Genomic DNA, 19,754 nt, shown 5'->3' with positions numbered 1-19,754 from the left:
ATGGGTAGGCAGACCATTCCATAAAAATGGAGCTCTATAGGAGAAAGCCCTGCCTCCAGCTGTTTGCTTAGAAATTCTAGGGACAATTAGGAGGCCTGCGTCTTGTGACCGTAGTGTACGATTAGGTATGTACGGCAGAACCAAATCAGAGCGATAGGTAGGAGCAAGCCCATGTAATGCTTTGTAGGTTAGCAGGACCTAGAACAAGCATCTCTGTTTTGTCCGAGTTTAAAAGTAGAAAGTTCGCAGCCATCCACTTCCTTATGTCTGAAACACGGGCTTGTAGCGAGGGCAATTTTGGGGCTTCACCATGTTTCATTGAAATGTACAGCTGTGTGTCAGCCGCATAGCAGTGAGAGTTAACATTATGTTTTCGAATGACATCCCCAAGAGGTAAAATATAGAGTGAAAACAATAGTGGTCCTAAAACGGAACCTCGAGGAACACCGAAATGTAGTTGATTTGTCAGAGGACAAACCATTCACAGAGACAAACTGATATCTTTCCGACAGATAAGATCTAAACCAGGCCAGAACTTGTCCATGAAGACCAATTTGGGTTTCCAATCTCTCTACCTCTATTTTTTCTCAATTAACACCTTTTAGACAAGCATATATATATGTATATGTATATGTATGTGTCGAAATGATAAACATCCTAATGTCGTTTAAGTGTATGGTAGTTTAAGAAAATAAATCTCAGAAACCGGTAGGATTTAGAGTGGAGCAAATGCAGGCTAGACGACTTTTCGATCTCACCATTTCTCTCTCGAAAGTTATCTCACAATCACACTGTAGCACATTCAACATGCACACATAGAGAGCACTAACTCATAAAATCACAGACTATGTATTAAATATTATCAAATGTGGATACATAATGAATGAATACTGTTACTTCTCTTCAGAATATAGGGAAATTAAACGTTTAATTTACGTATAGTGTTTTTCTATCTTGAAGAGCAATTGGCGAATCTACATATATGAACCGAAAGTGTAATTTACAAACTTTTCCAAAATGGCTGCACATGTCAGAAATAGGTTTTTGTGAGAATGTTTATTGTGACATTTAATGTCTCATTTTAACCGAGAAAGAAAGACTTTGTACTACAACAAGAATTGAACGATAGTAATATAACTTATCTAAGGAGCTAGATTTCTTTCACGTGCACATTTGGAATGTATCGGCGCGGCGGGGGCAAGAGGGACCACAATAACAAGCCGGTGAAGAAGGATGAGAGTGACAGCAATAAATATGCCGAGCTTCTCGTGTTCGGCTATGCCTGCAAGCTGTTCCGGGATGACGAGAGGGCTCACTTCCACGAGCAGGGCAAACAGCTCATCCCATGGATGGGGGACAAGAACATCCTGATTGATAGGTCGGTTGAACAAACCTAAAGGAATTGTTATCCTAACCAACTTTCCTAATCCCAGATCTGTCTTTCGAAGGGACTGATCGGATTCTTGCAAACATAATTGACATAAAAGTATTGGCGAACCATTTATCTAGCTTGCTAATGACGTCCTTTTGGCCTCATGAAACCGAAGATGCACTAACTATTAACAGGGTAGCAGAGCATCATGTCAAGATGCTGTGTCCTCCTCTAAGTTTGCCATATTTTTCAACAGTGAACACGCTCTACATGAGACTGACAGTTGGCTATGATGACCTGTAAAAAATAGTTGTTTATTTGGAAATATACCCACTTGAACCATGAAGGGAGTGACATATGTTGGGGTTGAGTGACCTTAATCTGCACGGGCCTGCCTCTTGTTTCGAATGTATGTGTGTGTCTCTCTATCACATAACCAGCCCTTATTTCCCCAGCAAGTAACCTAAGGCTAAGGGGTCCTGCCTGGCCCCCCAAAGCCAACCCCAGCGCCCACTCTGGAGAGGTGGAAGAGAGGAGCGAACGCAGGAAAATATCGTTCGTTTGGGTTCTTACGGATAGGTATTTATGTGCTCGCTCGGGTTTGTGTGGATGTACCTTTTTTACAGATACAGAAGGAATTATGCATATTATATGGGGAAGTTAAACCCTGTAAGGTAAGAGGTGAGTTGTTTTCTTTTGTTTTTGTGTTCATGCAGGGCTGTTTCTCCATAGGGATTGTTGAGAGAGGAATGAAATAGGCTACACTGAGTAAGCTTGCCAGAAAACTGCACTAGATAGGCCTATGTCAGGAGTTGTTCATGTTAGGCTGTCTGTATTGTGACGAGATTGCTCAGTTCCAGTACCATACACTCCCTCATGAAAGACTTGTGACTGAGGTAGCACGTTTTGTTGTTAAAAACTCTTTGTTTTAGGGTCCCATCTGTGTTGGTAAGTAGGTCCATGTGTTGTCTTTCCTCAGTTGCTTCTTCTATTCCTCTAACCCCTCTCTTCAACCTACAGGTATGATGGGCGCGGTCACTTGCATGACCTCTCGGAGTACGACACAGGCTCGTGGAACAGAGACTACCAGCTGTCCGAGGAGGAGGCCAGGATCGAGGCCCTGTGTGATGAGGAGAGGTACCTGGCCATGCACACAGACCTGCTGGAGGAAGAAGCCAGACAAGGTAGACCAATCAGTCATAGCTGGGGGATCATACTCTGTCTCTTGTGTCTGAACTGCTGAGCAATGCCTCCACTCATCTGCTGTGGAAGACAGTAAAAGTTTCAAGATTTGTTTTTTCCAAATAAAGCCTGAACTATATAATAAAGCTAGACCTTAACCTTTTAACTCATGGCAATTGGCCTATATGGATAGGGCTATATTGAAATGTTTCTTACTGAGGAAATATGAAATGCATAACCATGGTAGCAATTGAAAGTGAACCGTTTAGAGATAATGGGAAAATTAGTAGCCCAACGGTGAGTACACAACAGTTCACCTGACACAAGACTCAATCCAAACATTACACTGTTGATCTCATGCAACTCTACATTTACTTTACTTTTCGCTGCATTTGTTGATAACGAAATCTGAAAATACTCTGGATACATGCATCCCTGATAATGCTAGAAAATGTAGGCTAGGTGCAACATAAGACAAAAAATAACAAAGGTTTGATGAAGAGGAAAACTGGTTTCTACAAGTGGCCACACACCTCTCCAAAGTGTGCACATTTTCTAAGCAATTTCAATGCACTTTTATGACTATACGGTACTATTTTTTTTTTATCTCTCCTAGCTATGCCATTGTGGAACTAGAGCAAGCACACTTGTAGTTTAATTTTGGACACAACTCTGCATCCCACCATTAAACAATTACTGTTATTGTTTACGCAATCCAAAAACGGTCCATTATAAATCACAATCTGGGTCAGGTGGGCATGATTTGAAAGCTTGTTATATTGTCAGCATGACTAGCTAAGTTCTAAATTACAATCTTACAGTGTTAGGCTTTCACAAGGCAATTCAGAGAAACAGATCATAATTTTAGTGCACATAGAAAGGAGTCATGAGTGCATTCAGGTGCATGTGCCCCGGTGAACAGTCTCATTCTGTTCAGAACAGAGCTCTGACGTCATGTGTAGCATGTTACAGTACAGCCACTATGTTCCAAATCTGCAATTTTCAACCCATATACGGGTACAAATGTAAAGGGTTAAGGATAATTATGCACATGGATTCATTTGGAAATTACTATATTTGGGCATAATCAGTTTGGCTTTTCCACGGAATCCCCTTACTAAAGCTATGTCAAAGTCAGTGAGAGGGTAGATTCTCAGTAGCCTAACTATTACGGGGATCATTTCGGTGCATGCAGACCCTCTTGTAATGTAGTCCTGTGAGGTCCAAGATAAAATATTAAGTATTTTCTCAGACAATCACTGTCTGGTTGAATGACTAATCATAGACTATTGTTGAGGCTTATGTTTACTGTTTAATGTTTCATTTTCTGTAGTTATCAGCATAATTTGTGCTGCCTTAGACAATGTTGTAAACATGCCCGTAATGTAGGGCTTTTCCCAACTAAAACAAATCTTTGTTGACCAAGAGTTGTCTGTTCTTTCGACCAATTGTGTAAAATGTGTATTTTATATTGACACATCCTGTGTTTAAATCAAATCATCTAAACTCAGCAAAAAAAGAAACGTCCCTTTTTCAGGACCCTGTCTTTCAATGATAATTTGTAAAAATCTAAATATCTTCATTGTAAAGGGTTTAAACACCATTTCCCATGCTTGTTCAATTAACCATAAACAATTAAGACACTAACAGCTTACAGACGTTAGGCAATTAAGGTTACAGTTATGAAAACTTAGGACACTAAAGAGGCCTTTCTACGGACTCTGAAAAACACCAAAAGAAAGATGCCCTGCTCATCTGTGTGAACATGCCTTAGGCATGCTGCAAGGAGGCATGAGGACTGCAGATGTGGCCAGGGCAATAAATTGCAATGTCCGTAGTGTGAGACGCCTAACACAGCGCTACACGGACAGCTGATCGTCCTCGCAGTGGCAGACCATGTGTATCAACACCTGCACAGGATCAGTACATCCGAACATCACACCTGTGGGACAGGTACAGGATGGCAACAACAACTGCCCGAGTTACACCAGGAACGCACAATCCCTCCATCAGTGCTCAGACTTTCTGCAATAGGCTGAGAGAGGCTGGATTTAGGGCTTGTAGGGCTGTTGTAAGGCAGGTCCTCACCAGACATCACCGGCAACAACGTCACCTATGGGCACAAACCCACCGTCGCTTGACCAGACAGGACTGGCATAAAGTGCTCTTCACTGATGATTCGTGGTTTAATCTCACCAGGGGTGATGGTCGGATTCGTGTTTATCGTCGAAGGAATGAGCGTTACACCGAGGCCTGTACTCTGGAGCGGGATCGATTTGGAGGTGGAGGGTCCATCATGGTCTGGGACGGTGTGTCACAGCATCATCGGACTGAACTTGTTGTCATTGCTGGCAATCTCAACGCTGTGCGTTACAGGGAAGACATCCTCCTCCCTCATGTGGTACCCTTCCTGCAGGCTCATCCTGACATGACCCTCCAGCATGACAATGTCACCAGCCATACTGCTCATTCTGTGCGTGATTTCCTGCAAGACAGGAATGTCCGTGTTCTGCCATGGCCAGCGAAGAGCCTGAATCTCAATCCCATTGAGCAAGTCTGGGACCTGATAGATTAGAGGGTGAGGAGTAGGGCCATTCCCACCAGAAATGTCTGGCAACTTGCAGGTGCCTTGGTGGAAGAGTGGGGTAACATCTCACAGAAGGAACTGTAAAATCTGGTGCAGTCCCTGAGGAGGAGATGCGCTGCAGTACTTAATGCAGCTGGTGGCCACACCAGATACTGACTGTTACTTTTGATTTTGACCCTCCATTTGTTCAGGGACACATTATTCCATTTCTGTTAGTCATATGTCTGTGGAACTTGTTCAGTTTGTCTCAGTTGTTGAATCTTATGCTCATACAAATATTTATACATGTTAAGTTTGAAAATTAACACAGTGGAAAGTGAGAGGACGTTTGTTTTTTTGCTGAGTTTATATGCACTATATTCAGCTTGTCTGATGATTTAAGCACACTGTTTGATTAAATAATTGAGAAACACAAATGACTAGCGGGAATCCGACCAGCAAGTTATTTGATTGTGCCGGGCACAGTCTTGCTGCGCTGTGTTAAAAATACTAGCACCCATTGTTTCACGCTCCTCCCTGCTCCAGCAACCACCACAGAACATCAACGTTTTTATCCCGCTGTCTGTGTTGCTGAAGCTGAAACATAAGTACAGCCATTTCTGACTTGGAAGTTCTGTTACTGAAATCCCTAATTTGTTTAGGGAAAAGCATTCCCTTAACCCTTTCTCTCTTTACTTGACACATGTATGCATCGCATGCACATAACCTATTCGCACAGGACTAGTATTACTAGAGAATGTTAGTAATGTAATTATTGCTCCAGATTGTCCGTTATTCCAGATGACAATTCGGACGGTATTTCTATTTTCCAAACTGCCTCCTGTAATTCTTATTTTTGTTCAATAAGTTGACAGTTATGACGGAAGCCTGGAGGTTTTTATCTAGGCGTGAAGATGCAGTATTTCAACATGTCCAGGTGATAGGGTCACACTGAACTCGAGCTTGGTTCCCAAGTTTCTAAACCATACCAAACATCTTTGGTATAGTGTCGGCATGAATGTATATTTGAATTAAGGAAGTGTGATCATAGTCATTAGGATATTTTAGCAATCCGCAGTACGTTGTGAATGCCCCCCAGCCTTCAAATGTGAACTAAACAGTGCAATTGTACTTGCAATGTGTTTTTAAGGCTATGGATCAGAAAGTTAGCTAATCATTTCCAAACGCTTAGGCCAGTTGTATGCTGCTTTGCGATCTATTAACAGCAAGGCTTGCATTGAATAGGCTACATTTTTTTATTAATGCATTTGGCAATATTCAATTCATAAGCACAAAACATATAAATAAAAGCATTCACTGTGAAAGTTGATATGATACATGTAGGCCATTCATCTATAGCTTATGTGCAGCACTTAGTTCAATTGATCTAATCAGTTATTGTTTTCTTGTGCAAACCGCGGGCATCTCCTGCACCTATGACATTTCTCTCAAAACACAGGGATGTTGATTCTTGGAGTTTGCCAAAAAACAGTAGGTTATTCTGGCTGGAATTGTTGCTCCCCTTCCATGTAAATGTTAATTCGGATGGGACTAAACTTACAGATATTGTGTTTTGTCCTTGTTCACATAATTACATTACTCGACTTCCCCCAGTAAAACTAATCCTGTCCAAATAGGGCACAGGGCCTGACCTATAGCATATCATGATCACATCAATAAATTGTTTATTACAAACTCTGAACGCTGTAACACGTGACAGTAAAATGGATGCAGAGGACGTGGCAAATAAACACAAAACGGAGGGATGTTTACTGGTTGCTCAGGAGGTAAAGGAAAAGTCTGATGTATGGAATAAATGTGAGTAGTTGTGTAAAACACTGGATATCAAGAAAAAGAAAGTAAGAAGCAAGCACTGCGTGCATATTGTGTGTACCGAACCGGCGCTGTATTGATTACAATAAATATATTTTTCTGACTGTTTAGAACAATATAAACAACACAAAATACCAGAGTCTGTTGTAACCTTTTTTTTGTTAAGCCTTTATTACAGCATATATATATATATATATATATATTAAATAAATAAATCATGGTGTAATAAAGGCTTAACAAAAAAAGGTTACAACAGACTCTGGTATTTTGTGTTGTTTAACCTGTCTGATTCACGCCTGTGAGTGGACTGATCCATTGTGGAGATATACATACACACACATTTTTTTTGTTACTGGTCGACTAAATGGGGTTTGACCTACCGTAGTGTAACTTTCTTCATGAATTTTTAACTACCGTTGCCTGATTTTCATGCGAAAGTACCTCTCCTGTCCAAAGATTTCTATTTTATTGGCTTAAAGTCTTGAGTGTTGAAATACACATTTTTAAAAGACTATCCTAAGGTTATTTTAGCAATGCTGCACACTTCATAGCAAATATTCTGTCACTTATAATGAAATAGCTCTGACCATTACATAAAGAATCACCTTTGCCAAATTAAATCTAGCCTATTTAAGCCTATTTAAATGAAATAGTTTTGAAGGGTTTAAGTGAAATATGGTGTTTAATTCCCAAACTGACTGAGTCCTCATGTAATTTGTGTTAATTTTGTCCCCTCACGCTTGTGCGCCCTTGAGTAGTGGGGCTTTAGCAATTATCCACGTGGGGACACGAGACGCATAAAAATATTTTTCTTGTTAGATGGGAATTTGTCTTTGATTCCTCAGTCCTTTACTATGAGATCAATTGCAATAGAAAAGTGTGGTGTTATAAGGTCAGCTTGGCTTCGATCTGCTTTAGTTTTTGTCAGCTCACAGCGCTCTTTATATCCTTAACTATGCAGGATGGATGGAATGATGATTTTGAATTAATCCAATGTTTTTGTCTCATGCAGTAGCCTATTATGGCTGTATTTTTCAATAAATCTACCGTTCCATTCCCCTCACTCTTTTATTATGTATGTTTTTCTTACACAGAGGAAGAATACAAGCGTCTGAGTGAAGCTCTGGCAGATGAAGGCACCTATAACGCAGTGGGCTTCCGCTACAGCGCAGACTACTACGACCCTTCCCAACCCACTGAGGAAGAGGAGGCCAACAGGGAGACGGGTTAGCACACACACGCATAAATGCACACACATTTAAATTATGTATTTGAATCCACAAATGACATACATCACAAAAAATTAAAGTAAACTCACACATATATTTACAATACCTCTTGATACCACTTGTTACCCCTTGAAACCACTGAGAATCTTTCTTTGACCTGCCGTTAGGGGAGAGAGAGGAGAAAGAGAGAGACATACATCTCACACTAGACACATGAATATACTGGTGGAGAGGCTCACTAATATTACCCCTCTGTGGAAAGGTGAGACTCTCACGAATATGTTGGGTTGTTTTGCACAAGAAACGTCTGAAGGTCCCCCGGTACCAATTTAAAAAATGAATGGAAGTATATTTCCTGATCTTTCTGATATCTTTCAGATATTCAGACAAATACTTAAGAACAAACTTCCTTTAGATTTTTTTTGGGGGGGGACTGTTTGCTGTTCCATGTAGTGAATCTGTTATTCAATACGTATGCATGGGCTAATAGCAGTAAGGCTAAATTATATATTTAAAATATCTAAATCCAATAGCTAAATAATCCTTGGTTATGACCTTCTTAAAACAATGTAATATAGTTTAGTAGAAACCCCCTGGCTAGATCTTAGTCTGTAGAGGGTTAAGTGGCTGTCAGGGCGCTGTGCTCTGCATCAATCCTATTTGAATGCCCCTCCAACTTGTAATAACTAGTGGGAAAATTGTCTATCAATCCTGAGCTTCCACTTCTCCCACATGCTGACCTCTGACGTCACCTACTAAGGAAATTAACTCAATAACAACATTTTTGGATAAACATTATTTTAATATAAGCAATCTATTCATGTTTTTTAACACTATAATTTGTTTGCGAGCATGATAGCTGTACTTTTAGTTTGTGGTTGATGCAGCTTGTTTGCCATGAGCCAATCAGCTTTTCTCAACTATTCTGAAAAAAAATGTCAACGCAGCGTGTGAAGTGTTGGTCCCATGTTTCATGAGCTAAAATAGAAGATCCCATACATTTTCCGTACTCACAATAGCTTATTTCTTTCAAATTGTGTACATAAATTTGTTTACATCCCTGTTAGTGAGCATTACTCCTTTGCTAAGATAATCCATCCATCTGACAGGTGTGGCATATCAAGAAGTTGATTAAACAGCATGATCATTACACAGGTGCACATTGTGCTGGGGACAAAAAAAGGCCACTCTAAAATGTACCGTTTTGTCACACAACACAGTGCCACAGATGTCTCAAGTTTTGAGGGAGCGTGCAATTGGTATGCTGACTGCAGGAATGTCCACCAGAGCTGATGCCAGAGAATTTAATGTTTATATGTCTACCATAAGCTGTTTTAGAATTTTGCAGTACATCCAACTGGCCTCACAACCACAGACCACTTGTCCTGCCATCTCAGGACCTCCACATCAAACTTTAAAAAAAAAATTCTGATTGCAGTTCGGCGTCGTAACCAACTTCAGTGGAAAAATGTACACCTTTGATGGCCACTGGCACGCTGGAGAAGTGTGCTTTTCACGGATTAATCCCGGTTTCAACTGTACCGGGCAGATGGCAGACAATGTGTATGGCGTTGTGTGGGCGAGCGGTTTGCTGATGTCAACGTTGTGAACATAGTGTACCATGGTGGTGGTGGGTTTATCGTGTGGGCAGGCAGGCATAAGTTACAGACAACGTTGATGGCAATTTGAATGCACAGAGATACCATGATGAGATCCTGAGGCCCATTTTCCTGACATCCATCCGCCGCCATCACCTCATGTTTCAGCATGATAATGCACGGCCCATGTCGCAAGGATCTGTACACAATTCTGAAAATATCGCAGTTCTTTCATGACCTGCATACTCACCAGACATGTCACCCATTGAGCATGTTTGGGATGCTCTGGATCAATGTGTACGACAGTGTGTTGTAGGCTTGGGCAGTATACCATATTCCTGGATATTTTGAAATAGCCACAGGATGTTTTTTCAATACTGTTGAAACTATTTCTTATGTTTTTTTTTAGCAACTTTTTAGTTTAGCAGTCAACTTGTGCAATACATAAGGAGATAAAGAAAATCCCGTTCTTGATTTCACCTGTCACATAATTTTTCATTGAAGCTTACCGGTAGTCCCCAGTCACGTGGTGTTTACAAGCACACAACAACTAGAGACGGGAGCCTTGTGAGTCACTCACTGTTGTGCAGCATGCGGCAGGTGTTCTAGTTACGTTATGAAATTCATAAGTCCAGTTTTGCCAGCAAGATGTCTTATAACTAATAAATTAACTGTTTAAAATGTGCAAATGCTCAGCAATTGTGCATTTGGGTTGATAATTTTGTAGCTAGTTAGCTATCTAGTGGTTAGCTTCTTCCAAAATCAAGCTTCACTTGGTAAAAGCAGAGAATCCCCTCCTGGATCAAGAGCCTTGATGTCTAATATTTGGTTTGTGATTGCAGCAAACTGTGAGCAGTATTTCTGAGTTATGTGTCTTTGAGCTGGGGTTTCTGTCCAACAAGTAGTTTAGGTCAAAGATTGTATAAAATGTTTGCAATGCGCTCGTTAGCATTTAGTTAGCATTCTCTATGGGATTGTACATGTATTGTTAGCATTACTAACCTTCGGATTACAGAGGCCCAGTGGGGTTTGAAAATAGCCCCCCATCTGTTCAGTGCCGGTATTACAGAATATCCTTTTATGGCACAAGGTCAGTATGAAGGTAGGACGACCTGGATACCGCCCAAGCCTAGCATGTTCCAGTTCCCGACAATATCCAGCAACTTTGCACAGCCATTGAAGAGGAGTGGGACGACAGTCCACAGGCCACTATCAACAGCCTGATCAACTATGAGAAGGAGATGTTGTGCAGCCTGAGGCAAATGGTGGTCACACCAGATACTGACTGGTTTTCTGATCCACACCCCTACTTTTTTTTTAAGGTATCTGGGCTCCTGAGTGGCGCAGCGGTCTAAGGCACTGCATCTCAGTGCTAGAGGCTTCACTACAGACCCTGGTTTGATTCCAGGCCGTATCACAACCGAGCGTGATTGGGAGTCCCATAGGGCAGCGCATGTCCGGGTTAGGGTGTGGCCGGGTTAGGCCATCATTGTAAATAAGAATTTGTTCTTAACTTTCTTGCCTAGTTAAATAAACAAATAAATACAAAATATCTGTATTCCCAGGCATGTGAAATAGATTAGAGCCTAATGAATTCATTTCAATTGACTGATTTCGTTATATGAACTTTAACTCAGTCAAATCTTAGAAATTGTTGCATGTTGTGTTTATATTTTTGTTCTGTGTAATTTAAAGTTTTATACCCCTGAATGTGCGCACGGTCTCTCTCGGGCACGCTCTGATCACGAAGTCACCTCGTGCAAGTGAGCAACCTTCTAGCTAGCAAGCTAGCTAGCAAAATGGCTAATGGCTAATTTTGAAGTGGTCTAAACGTACAAATAACATTCTGACATGAACAAATGTATTCGAAATCGCATTCATACCTGAAAGGGAGAAATATACAAATAAATCACATGGCAATGTAGCTTTGGCTTCAAGTCACTTGTAATGAGTGAGCTGGGAAGCCCTGTAGGATTTTAAAAAATAAATTATTTTAGCTAGGCAACTCAGTTAAGAACAAATTCTTATTTACAATGACGGCCTAACGGGGAACAGTGGGTTAACTGCCTTGTTCAGGGGCAGAACGACATATTTGTACCTTGTCAACTCGGGGATTCGATCCAGCAACCTTTCGGTTACTGGCCCAACGATCTAACCACTTGGCTGGCTACCTGCCGCCCCAATTTCTGGCTATAACTAATCAAACTCAGATCAGACATCAATAAAGCACACAGATTGTATAATCAACATTTAGATACATTAATATCATATTACTTACATTGTGATTCTGTATTTTTGTTATTAAGGCACTTTTCATTTTATCACAAAAGCACGTGAATGCATCCAACTCGTATTTACGACTTCAAAGCTGAAATTACCACCTTCCCAATTGCTTATGAACACAGCATTATACAACCCCTCCCACCCGTTCCCCTCTAGCCAATGCCAAAGTGCCCCTCCCTCAGCAGATGGTACAGTACTACTGCTGTGTGTCTGAGTACTGATGACAGCACTATCACCTGGCACTGCCTGGGATTACTCGGCAGTACAAAACTCCTCTACTTGCGTGTGTGTGTGGGTGCGTGCGCGTGCGCTCGTCTCTGTTGTGGTATCGGCAGCCGGGGCACACCTCGGGCGACCAGGGCCTGATTAAATCGGCACAAGACAAATCTATGCTGTGCTCCTTGGCTGCAATGTTTGGCATTAATGTGCTTAACCTCTACATCCATCTGCAGCCTCCCCACATTGAACTAAAGCATACAATTTTAATCAAATTTCAAGCTGACCTATCCGTGTGTTATGTTACACTGGGGGGGGGTTAGATGTTGTAAATGTTGGACCACCACCTCCCAGAAAGTTAAGAGTATGTAAAGCTGAAACTGAGTGCTTCGGGCAATGTGGCCGAATGAGAGTGGGTAGAGGAGGGAGAGGAGAAAACATTGAGTGCTTGTAATGTGTCACAGTGACTAGGTTGAATCCTAATCTCTCTTCTTCTCTCTCTCCCTGACCTTGTGGGTTGTTCCTCGTCAGAAGAAACAGAGCCGCAGGAGAGCGAGGAACCCTTTGTGGCACCCCCGGGCCTGGCGATCCCCCCCGATGTGGAGCTGGTGAGTACCCTGCACTACTTCATGCTTTAATTAACATGATAGACCACAGGGTTGCAGAATGGGGTTTTAACCCATAAGTCTAAGCCGGGGGCGGTTCTACTAAGCTATATGGATTTGTGTTTAAAGGTCATATCAAGGATCATTTAGCTATTTTATTTTGAAGTTTAAGACCCATTGAAGTATTAAAAAAATATATATATTTATTTGATTCATGTTTTTATTTGGCCTTACTGCTATTAGCCCATACAAACGCATTGGATAAGAGATTCACTACATGGAACAACAGAACGTCCCCCCCAAAAATCTAAAGGAAGTTAGTTTTGAAGTGTCTGTCCTATATCTGAGGGATATAAGAAAGACCAGGAAACATATAAGTTACAAGTTTTTAGGGAGCTTTCAATTGTCAATTGAATGTTCATTTCTCTACCATAACCTGTCGTTTTAGAGAATTGTGGTCCAACCGGCCTCACAACCGCAAACCACGTGTATGGCGTTGTGTGGGCGAGTGGTTTGCTGATGTCAATATTGTGAACAGAGTGCCCCATGGTGGAGTTGTGGTATGGGCAGGCATAAGCTACAGACAATGAACATCGTTGCATTTTATTGATGGTAATTTGAATGCACAGAAATCCCGTGACGAGATCCAGAGGCCTATTTTTTTTAAGGTATCTGTGACCAACAGATGCATATCTGTATTCCCAGTCATGTGAAATCCATAGATTAGGGCCTAATGAATTTATTTATATTGACAGATTTCCTTATATGAATTGTAACTTGTAAAATCTTTGAAATTGTTGCATGTTGCGTTTTATATTTTTGTTCAGTATACATTTGAACAATGGTGGGTCCGGGATCCAACGGTTTACATAACACTCCCTATTATGGAGCCATGGAGAGGGAAAAGGAAGGGATCGGAGCAGCAAACAGCAGAACTTGCTTGCGAGTGTTGTGTGTGTGATAGACAGTGACTGGTGCAGTATTGACGTAGCGATGCTGATCAGACTGCAGACAGACCAATAGACAGACACAGACAGACACAGACAAGTGGTGAGTCGAACGATAAGGCGTCTTATCTGGGGGATGGTATTGAGGTCATCACTCACATCCTGCAGCCTGGGAGGAGACTGAGAAGAGGAGTCTGCTGTGCTGCTTTAGTTTGTGTCAGTCAGTATCATCCCAGTCCACTAGGACAGACTTTCCACTCCACTGCTGCTGCTTCTCCCATTGACCGCCGGTTGCCTTTCATCTGCAGGGTCCTTCCAACTCAAGAAGGGGAGGCTTTCATCTCAGCATGGCCTCGATTTTCTCTCTCTCTCTCTCTCTCACACACACACACACCCTACAGACTTCAGACTGACACAAACACACACACAAACTTACATACACCCTGGGACATGCATACACACATAGTAATTCAATATAGACGCCGCTGACAGAGAGATCTTCCTCACTCTGGCTGTCAGTGTCCTCTGTGATGTCCAGACACACATGCGCATCCTTTCCATGTGTCCTTGTAATGAGATTTCGATTGGGTACCCTGCAAAGCCCTTCCAATTGCACCGTCTCGAAACAGCCAATTAGTCAAAGCTGGCGCTATTCTCAGAATATCTGATTTGAACTATTAATTTGGGGATATGGCTGTGTGTTTCCCCCGTTATCACAGGCAGTCTCCGGTCTGACAGCCTGAAGGGTGGGGAGAAGGAATCGTCTCTCTCTCTGCTCTTCCTTTCTGTGTTTCATGATTCCATAAGAAGTTCCTCGTTAAAATTCAAAATTGCAAGGTTATTTGCCGCTACAGAGTTTATGCTCTCGCAAAACACGTAAGTGTGTGTGTAGTGGAATGTTACTACAGAGTTCAGGCCCAAGCGTCTTCTCTCCAAAGGTTTTCATTTGATGAGAAATGTGTGTTTTTGCTAGTTTTTTCTTAGGGTAACTAACGAGAATGATTCATCATTGAAAGTACACAGTCACAGTGATATTGAGTAATCGAGTCCCAATGATTTCCATCTTGTATGTATTTAGTAAATGATTGTTAGTGAAGAAGCTATTAAACCTCTTCTACAGTCTTTAGGAAATATAATTTGGTTGATCCCCCACAAAGAATTAACTGCCACACTTAAAAACCTGTTTCATGTCATGTTGTAGCGTATTTAGCTTTTTCGTCTTTGCTTCTGAAGTGATTACTCTTGTGCCTCAGTTATTAAATACAGTTACATTAACTTGCCTGTAAGGACAGTCTGGGGCCGTATGTATCAAGCATCTCAGACAAGGTTTGCTGATTTAGGATCCCCTTTGCCTGTTAGATCACAATGAATAATGTTACATGGAAAAAGGGGCCTTGATCCTACAGTCGTGGCCAAATCTTTTGAGAATGACACAAATATTAATTTCCACAAAGTTGCTGCTTCAGTGTCTACATATTTTTGTCAGATGTTACTATGGAATACTGAAGTATAATTACAAGCATTTCATAAGTGGCAAAGGCTTTTATTGACAATTACATGAAGTTGATGCAAAGAGTCAATATTTGCAGTGTTGACCCTTCTTTTTCAAGACCTCTGCAATCCGCCCTGGCATGCTGTCAGTTAACTTCTGGGCCACATCCTGACTGATGGCAGCCCATTATTGCATAATCAATGCTTGGAGTTTGTTAGAATTTGTGGGGTTTTGTTTGTCCACCTGCGTCTTGAGGATTGACCACAAGTTCTCAATGGGATTAAGGTCAAAATATCAATGTTTTGTTCCCTGAGCCACTTAGTTATCACTTTTTCCTCATGGCAAGGTGCTCCATCATGCTGGAAAAGGCATTGTTCGTCACCAAACTGTTCCTGGATGGTTGGGAGAATTTGCTATTGGAGGATGTGTTGGTACCATTCTATATTCATGGCTGTGTTCTTGGGCAATTTTGTGACTGAGCCCACTCCCTTGGCTGAGAAGCAACCCCACACATGTATGGTATCATGATGCTTTACTGTTGGCATGATACAGGACTGATGGTAGCGCTCACCTTGTATTCTCCGGACAAGCTTTTTTCTGGATGCCCCAAACAATCGGAAAAGGGATTCATCAGAGAAAATGACTTTACCCCAGTCCTCAGCAGTCCAATCCCTGTACCTTTTGCAGAATATCAGTCTGTCCCTGATGTTTTTCCTGGAGAGAAGTGGCTTCTTTGCTGCCCTTCTTAACACCAGGCCATCCTCCAAAATTCTTGGCCTCACTCTGCGTGCAGATGCACTCACACCTGCCTGCTGCCATTCCTGAGCAAGCTCTATACTGGTGGTGCCCCGATCCCGCAACTGAATCAACTTTAGGAGACGGTCCTGACGCTTGCTGGACTTTCTTGGGCAACCTGAAGCATTCATAACAATTGAACCGCTCTCCTTAAAGTTCTTGATGATCTGATAAATGGTTGATTTAGGTGCAATCTTACTGGCAGCAATATCCTTGCCTCTGAAGCCCTTTTTGTGCAAAGCAATAATGACGGCACGTGTTTCCTTGCAGGTAACCATGATTGACAGAGGAAGAACAATCATTCCAAGCACCACCCTCCCTTTGAAGCTTCCAGTCTGTTATTCAAACTCAATCAGCATGACAGAGTGATCTCCAGCCTTGTTCTCGTCAACACTCACAACCGTGTTAACGAGAGAATCCCTGACATGATGTCAGCTGGTCCCTTTGTGGCAGGGCTGAAATGCAGTGGAAATATTTGGGGGATTCAGTTCATTTGCGTGGCAAAGAGGGATTTTGCAATTAATTGCAATTCATCTGATCACTCTTCATAACATTCTGGAGTATATGCTAATTGCCATCATACAAACTGAGGCAGCAGACTTTGAAAATGAATATTTGTGTCATTCTAAAAACATTTGGCCACGACTGTAGATCCGCATTCCTACTCTTGCTTGATACATACATCCCCAGGTTGTCACCTATCCTTAACCCCACATATAGTTTGACTTAGTGTGTGTCCTCTTCCCCTTTCCAGCCAGCGACCACCAAAACCCATGCCATCATTGAGAGGACCGCCAACTTTGTGTGCCTGCAGGGGGCCCAGTTTGAGATTGTTTTGAAAGCCAAGCAGTCTGGCAACTCCCAGTTTGACTTCCTGAACTTCGAACACTACCTGAACCCCTACTACAAACACATCCTGAAGGCCATGAAGGAGGGCCGCTATACCTCTGCCTCCGACAAGCAGGACTTACAGGGTGAGTCACAGAGATTAACAAAAAGGGTTTATATAGAATGAGTTGTACATCATGGGATACATAGTAACATATACTATCTAATACATACTTCATGTGGAAATCTTAGAGAACAGTGGCACAGAATACATTTTAAAGGGATACTTCGGGATTTTGGCAATGAAGCCCTTTATCTATTGCACGCGGAGACATAAAAATGGTATTCACAAGTTCATCTGACTGGGGAAGTACATAAAGGGCTCCATTACCAAAATCCTGAAGTGTCCCTTTAACAACAGAATACATTAATAGAATTCAGAATACATGGAGTACTTATTACTGTAGTATGCAACTATAGTATTGTTAGTTTCTAAATATCAGAGTACGAACTCGACGGACACTAAAAACTTCAACCAAAGGATCTAACAGTTGAACAGACAAAGACATGGTTCCACCAGTGGTAGTATATTTTTGCAGTTAGGCTAGTGGTTAGAGCATTGGGCCAGTAACTGAAAGGTTGCTAGATCGAATCCCTGAGCTGACAAGTTAAAAATCTGTTGTTCTGCCCCTGAACAAGGCAGTTAACCCACTGTTCCTAGGCTGTCATTGTAAATCAGAATTTGTTCTTAACTGACTTGCCTAGTTAAATAAAGGTTAAATAAAATATATATATACCCCAATTTGGGTTGGAATCTCCTCCTTCTCTCTAAAGATTACATCTCTGTTGCTAGGCAGGAAATTAAGGGATGCGGGCAATAAACTGTTCCTTCTCCCTTAACCTGACCTGACCTCGGCCCCCTTCCTCACTAATCCACAGCTCCCCACCCTTATCAGTGCCTGCCAAGATGTGTCTTTCCTTCACTCAGTACATTCCAAGCTTAATTGCCTCTACCATATACATCCCTCCTACAGATAACCTTTTTCAGATTAAACATTTAGATATTTTTCTTTAAAGGTTACAATAGCACTGCTAATGAGACTAATGGCAAATCTGCCTTTGCATGTGGCAATTTTGTATAATGCAGCTTTAACAGAATATTACCTTCCAGTGTAAAAACCATGGACATTTAAAAACAAAACAAAAATTAAGTGAGAAGGAGGTATTGGTCTGAGGCTGAAAAAATAAGTTAAATTCACATGAGCACCACAATGCCTACTAAACCCATGCTCTACCAGGGTTTTCCAGCACACAGCTTTGACCTACTACATGACCTCTGTCATTGCCAACAAAGGGTATATAACAAAGTATTGAGAAACTTTTGTTATTTACCAAATACTTTTTTCCTCATTTTGTCTGTCATAGTTCAAGTGTACCTATGATGAAATTTACAGGCATCTCTCATCTTTTTAAGTGGGAGAACTTGCACAATTAGTGTCTGACTAAATACTTTTTTGCCCCACTGTATGTTTGTCTGTTCTATTTAAAATAATAATAACCTTCTCAAACAGCCTAATTCACTCTTCAGAGGAATAATGGACTTATTAAAATAATTAAAATATACATTAAATACATTCAAATATACATTTTATACATTAAAATATAATAATGTATATAATGTATACAAAATCCTCATCAATCTACGCACACTACCCCATAATGACGAAGTGAAAACTGTTTTTTAGAAATGTGTGCATATTACTTAAAAGCAGAAATACCTTATTTACATAAGTATTCAGACCCTTTGCTATGAGACTTGAATTTAAGCTCAGGGCATCCTGTTTCCATTCATCATGCATATTTCTCAGAATGAGAACGTGTTGCAAATTCTTATATAAATGTGCCTTTTTATGCTCATTGCACATTTTATAAAACACAGACTAGACAGCTAGCACATAAGTCTGTGGCTAAAATGCTGCTAGTGGTATGTGATACATGTTCATTGACACTCTTGTTTTAGTAGGGTCTGCTCTGTTCTACATTTTGTGAGTTGTGCCATGAAAAGGGTGTTGTTAGAAAGGTTTTTGTCTATTACAGTAAAACAATATCTCTAAGCGTTTCGGTGTCCATTTTACCGATTTCTGTTGGACCAATCCTCAAATGCAAATAGCGAGTTTCAACTGCTTCTTGTCAGAGAGGATGTTGTGAGTGGTAGGGGACGGGGCTCGGTGTCTGTGTTCGAGTGGGAAGGAGCACAGAGCACACTGGACTGAAGCAGCAAAGCAGACGAGATCAAAAAGACAGAACGCTCATAAAAACGAAGAAAAAAAAGATAAACCTCTTGTGATCCAGGCATTTGGAACAATACGCTAAAGCATAAATTCGAAATAATTTGATATTGCCCAGCCCTAAGCTCAAGCTATATTTTGACAGAGGGGAAATCCGTATGAAAGTGGATAACCCTGTGACACCTGTAATATATGCACTCCCTACTAACCCCCCCCCCCCGCATGCTCTATTATTAACCGGAAAAGGGAGCCTGACAGAACAGATATCCTGTATTTTTGACTCATTTCTCAAGCCGCATCTCCTCTTCACCCTCCTTCACAAGGGACTCTATTGACATTATTCATGTACTCTGACTTTCTTTTTGGACCAGCGCCCTACAGACTCTCTGCCTAGCTCCTCATGTGTCAGAGGCCTAGCAGAGCTGGTACTCGCAGAAAACAGTTATGCTTAGAAGTTACTTTTTCCCACTTTTTCCCATGGCACTCAATTATGCCAAAATTAGACTCTTAGAACATGATC

General features: G+C 41.4%; 1 protein-coding gene across 3 annotated transcripts in view; it reads left to right on the top strand.

Moving 5' to 3' along the window:
• The first annotated feature begins 990 nt into the window (after window positions 1-990).
• The window catches only part of LOC139408582 (splicing factor, suppressor of white-apricot homolog), a 132,116-nt gene continuing 113,352 nt past the window's right edge, over window positions 991-19,754 (top strand). Inside the window, exons 1-5 of one of the 3 annotated variants that reach the window (XM_071152646.1) lie at window positions 991-1,378; window positions 2,393-2,556; window positions 8,048-8,179; window positions 12,814-12,887; window positions 16,873-17,092. In XM_071152646.1, the coding sequence (XP_071008747.1) occupies window positions 1,179-1,378; window positions 2,393-2,556; window positions 8,048-8,179; window positions 12,814-12,887; window positions 16,873-17,092 (790 nt within the window). In that variant the 5' untranslated portion in view covers window positions 991-1,178. Of the gene's footprint in view, window positions 1,379-1,740; window positions 2,047-2,392; window positions 2,557-8,047; window positions 8,180-12,810; window positions 12,888-16,872; window positions 17,093-19,754 lie in introns of those variants that run through there. The other 2 variants (XM_071152645.1, XM_071152647.1) reach the window with 2 other exon arrangements.

Source organism: Oncorhynchus clarkii, chromosome 5 (assembly GCF_045791955.1).
Source record: "Oncorhynchus clarkii lewisi isolate Uvic-CL-2024 chromosome 5, UVic_Ocla_1.0, whole genome shotgun sequence".
NCBI classification, from domain to species: Eukaryota; Metazoa; Chordata; class Actinopteri; order Salmoniformes; family Salmonidae; genus Oncorhynchus; species Oncorhynchus clarkii.
The sequence above is the reverse complement of the archived record's forward strand: the minus strand, read 5'-3'. Positions and strand labels throughout refer to the sequence as shown.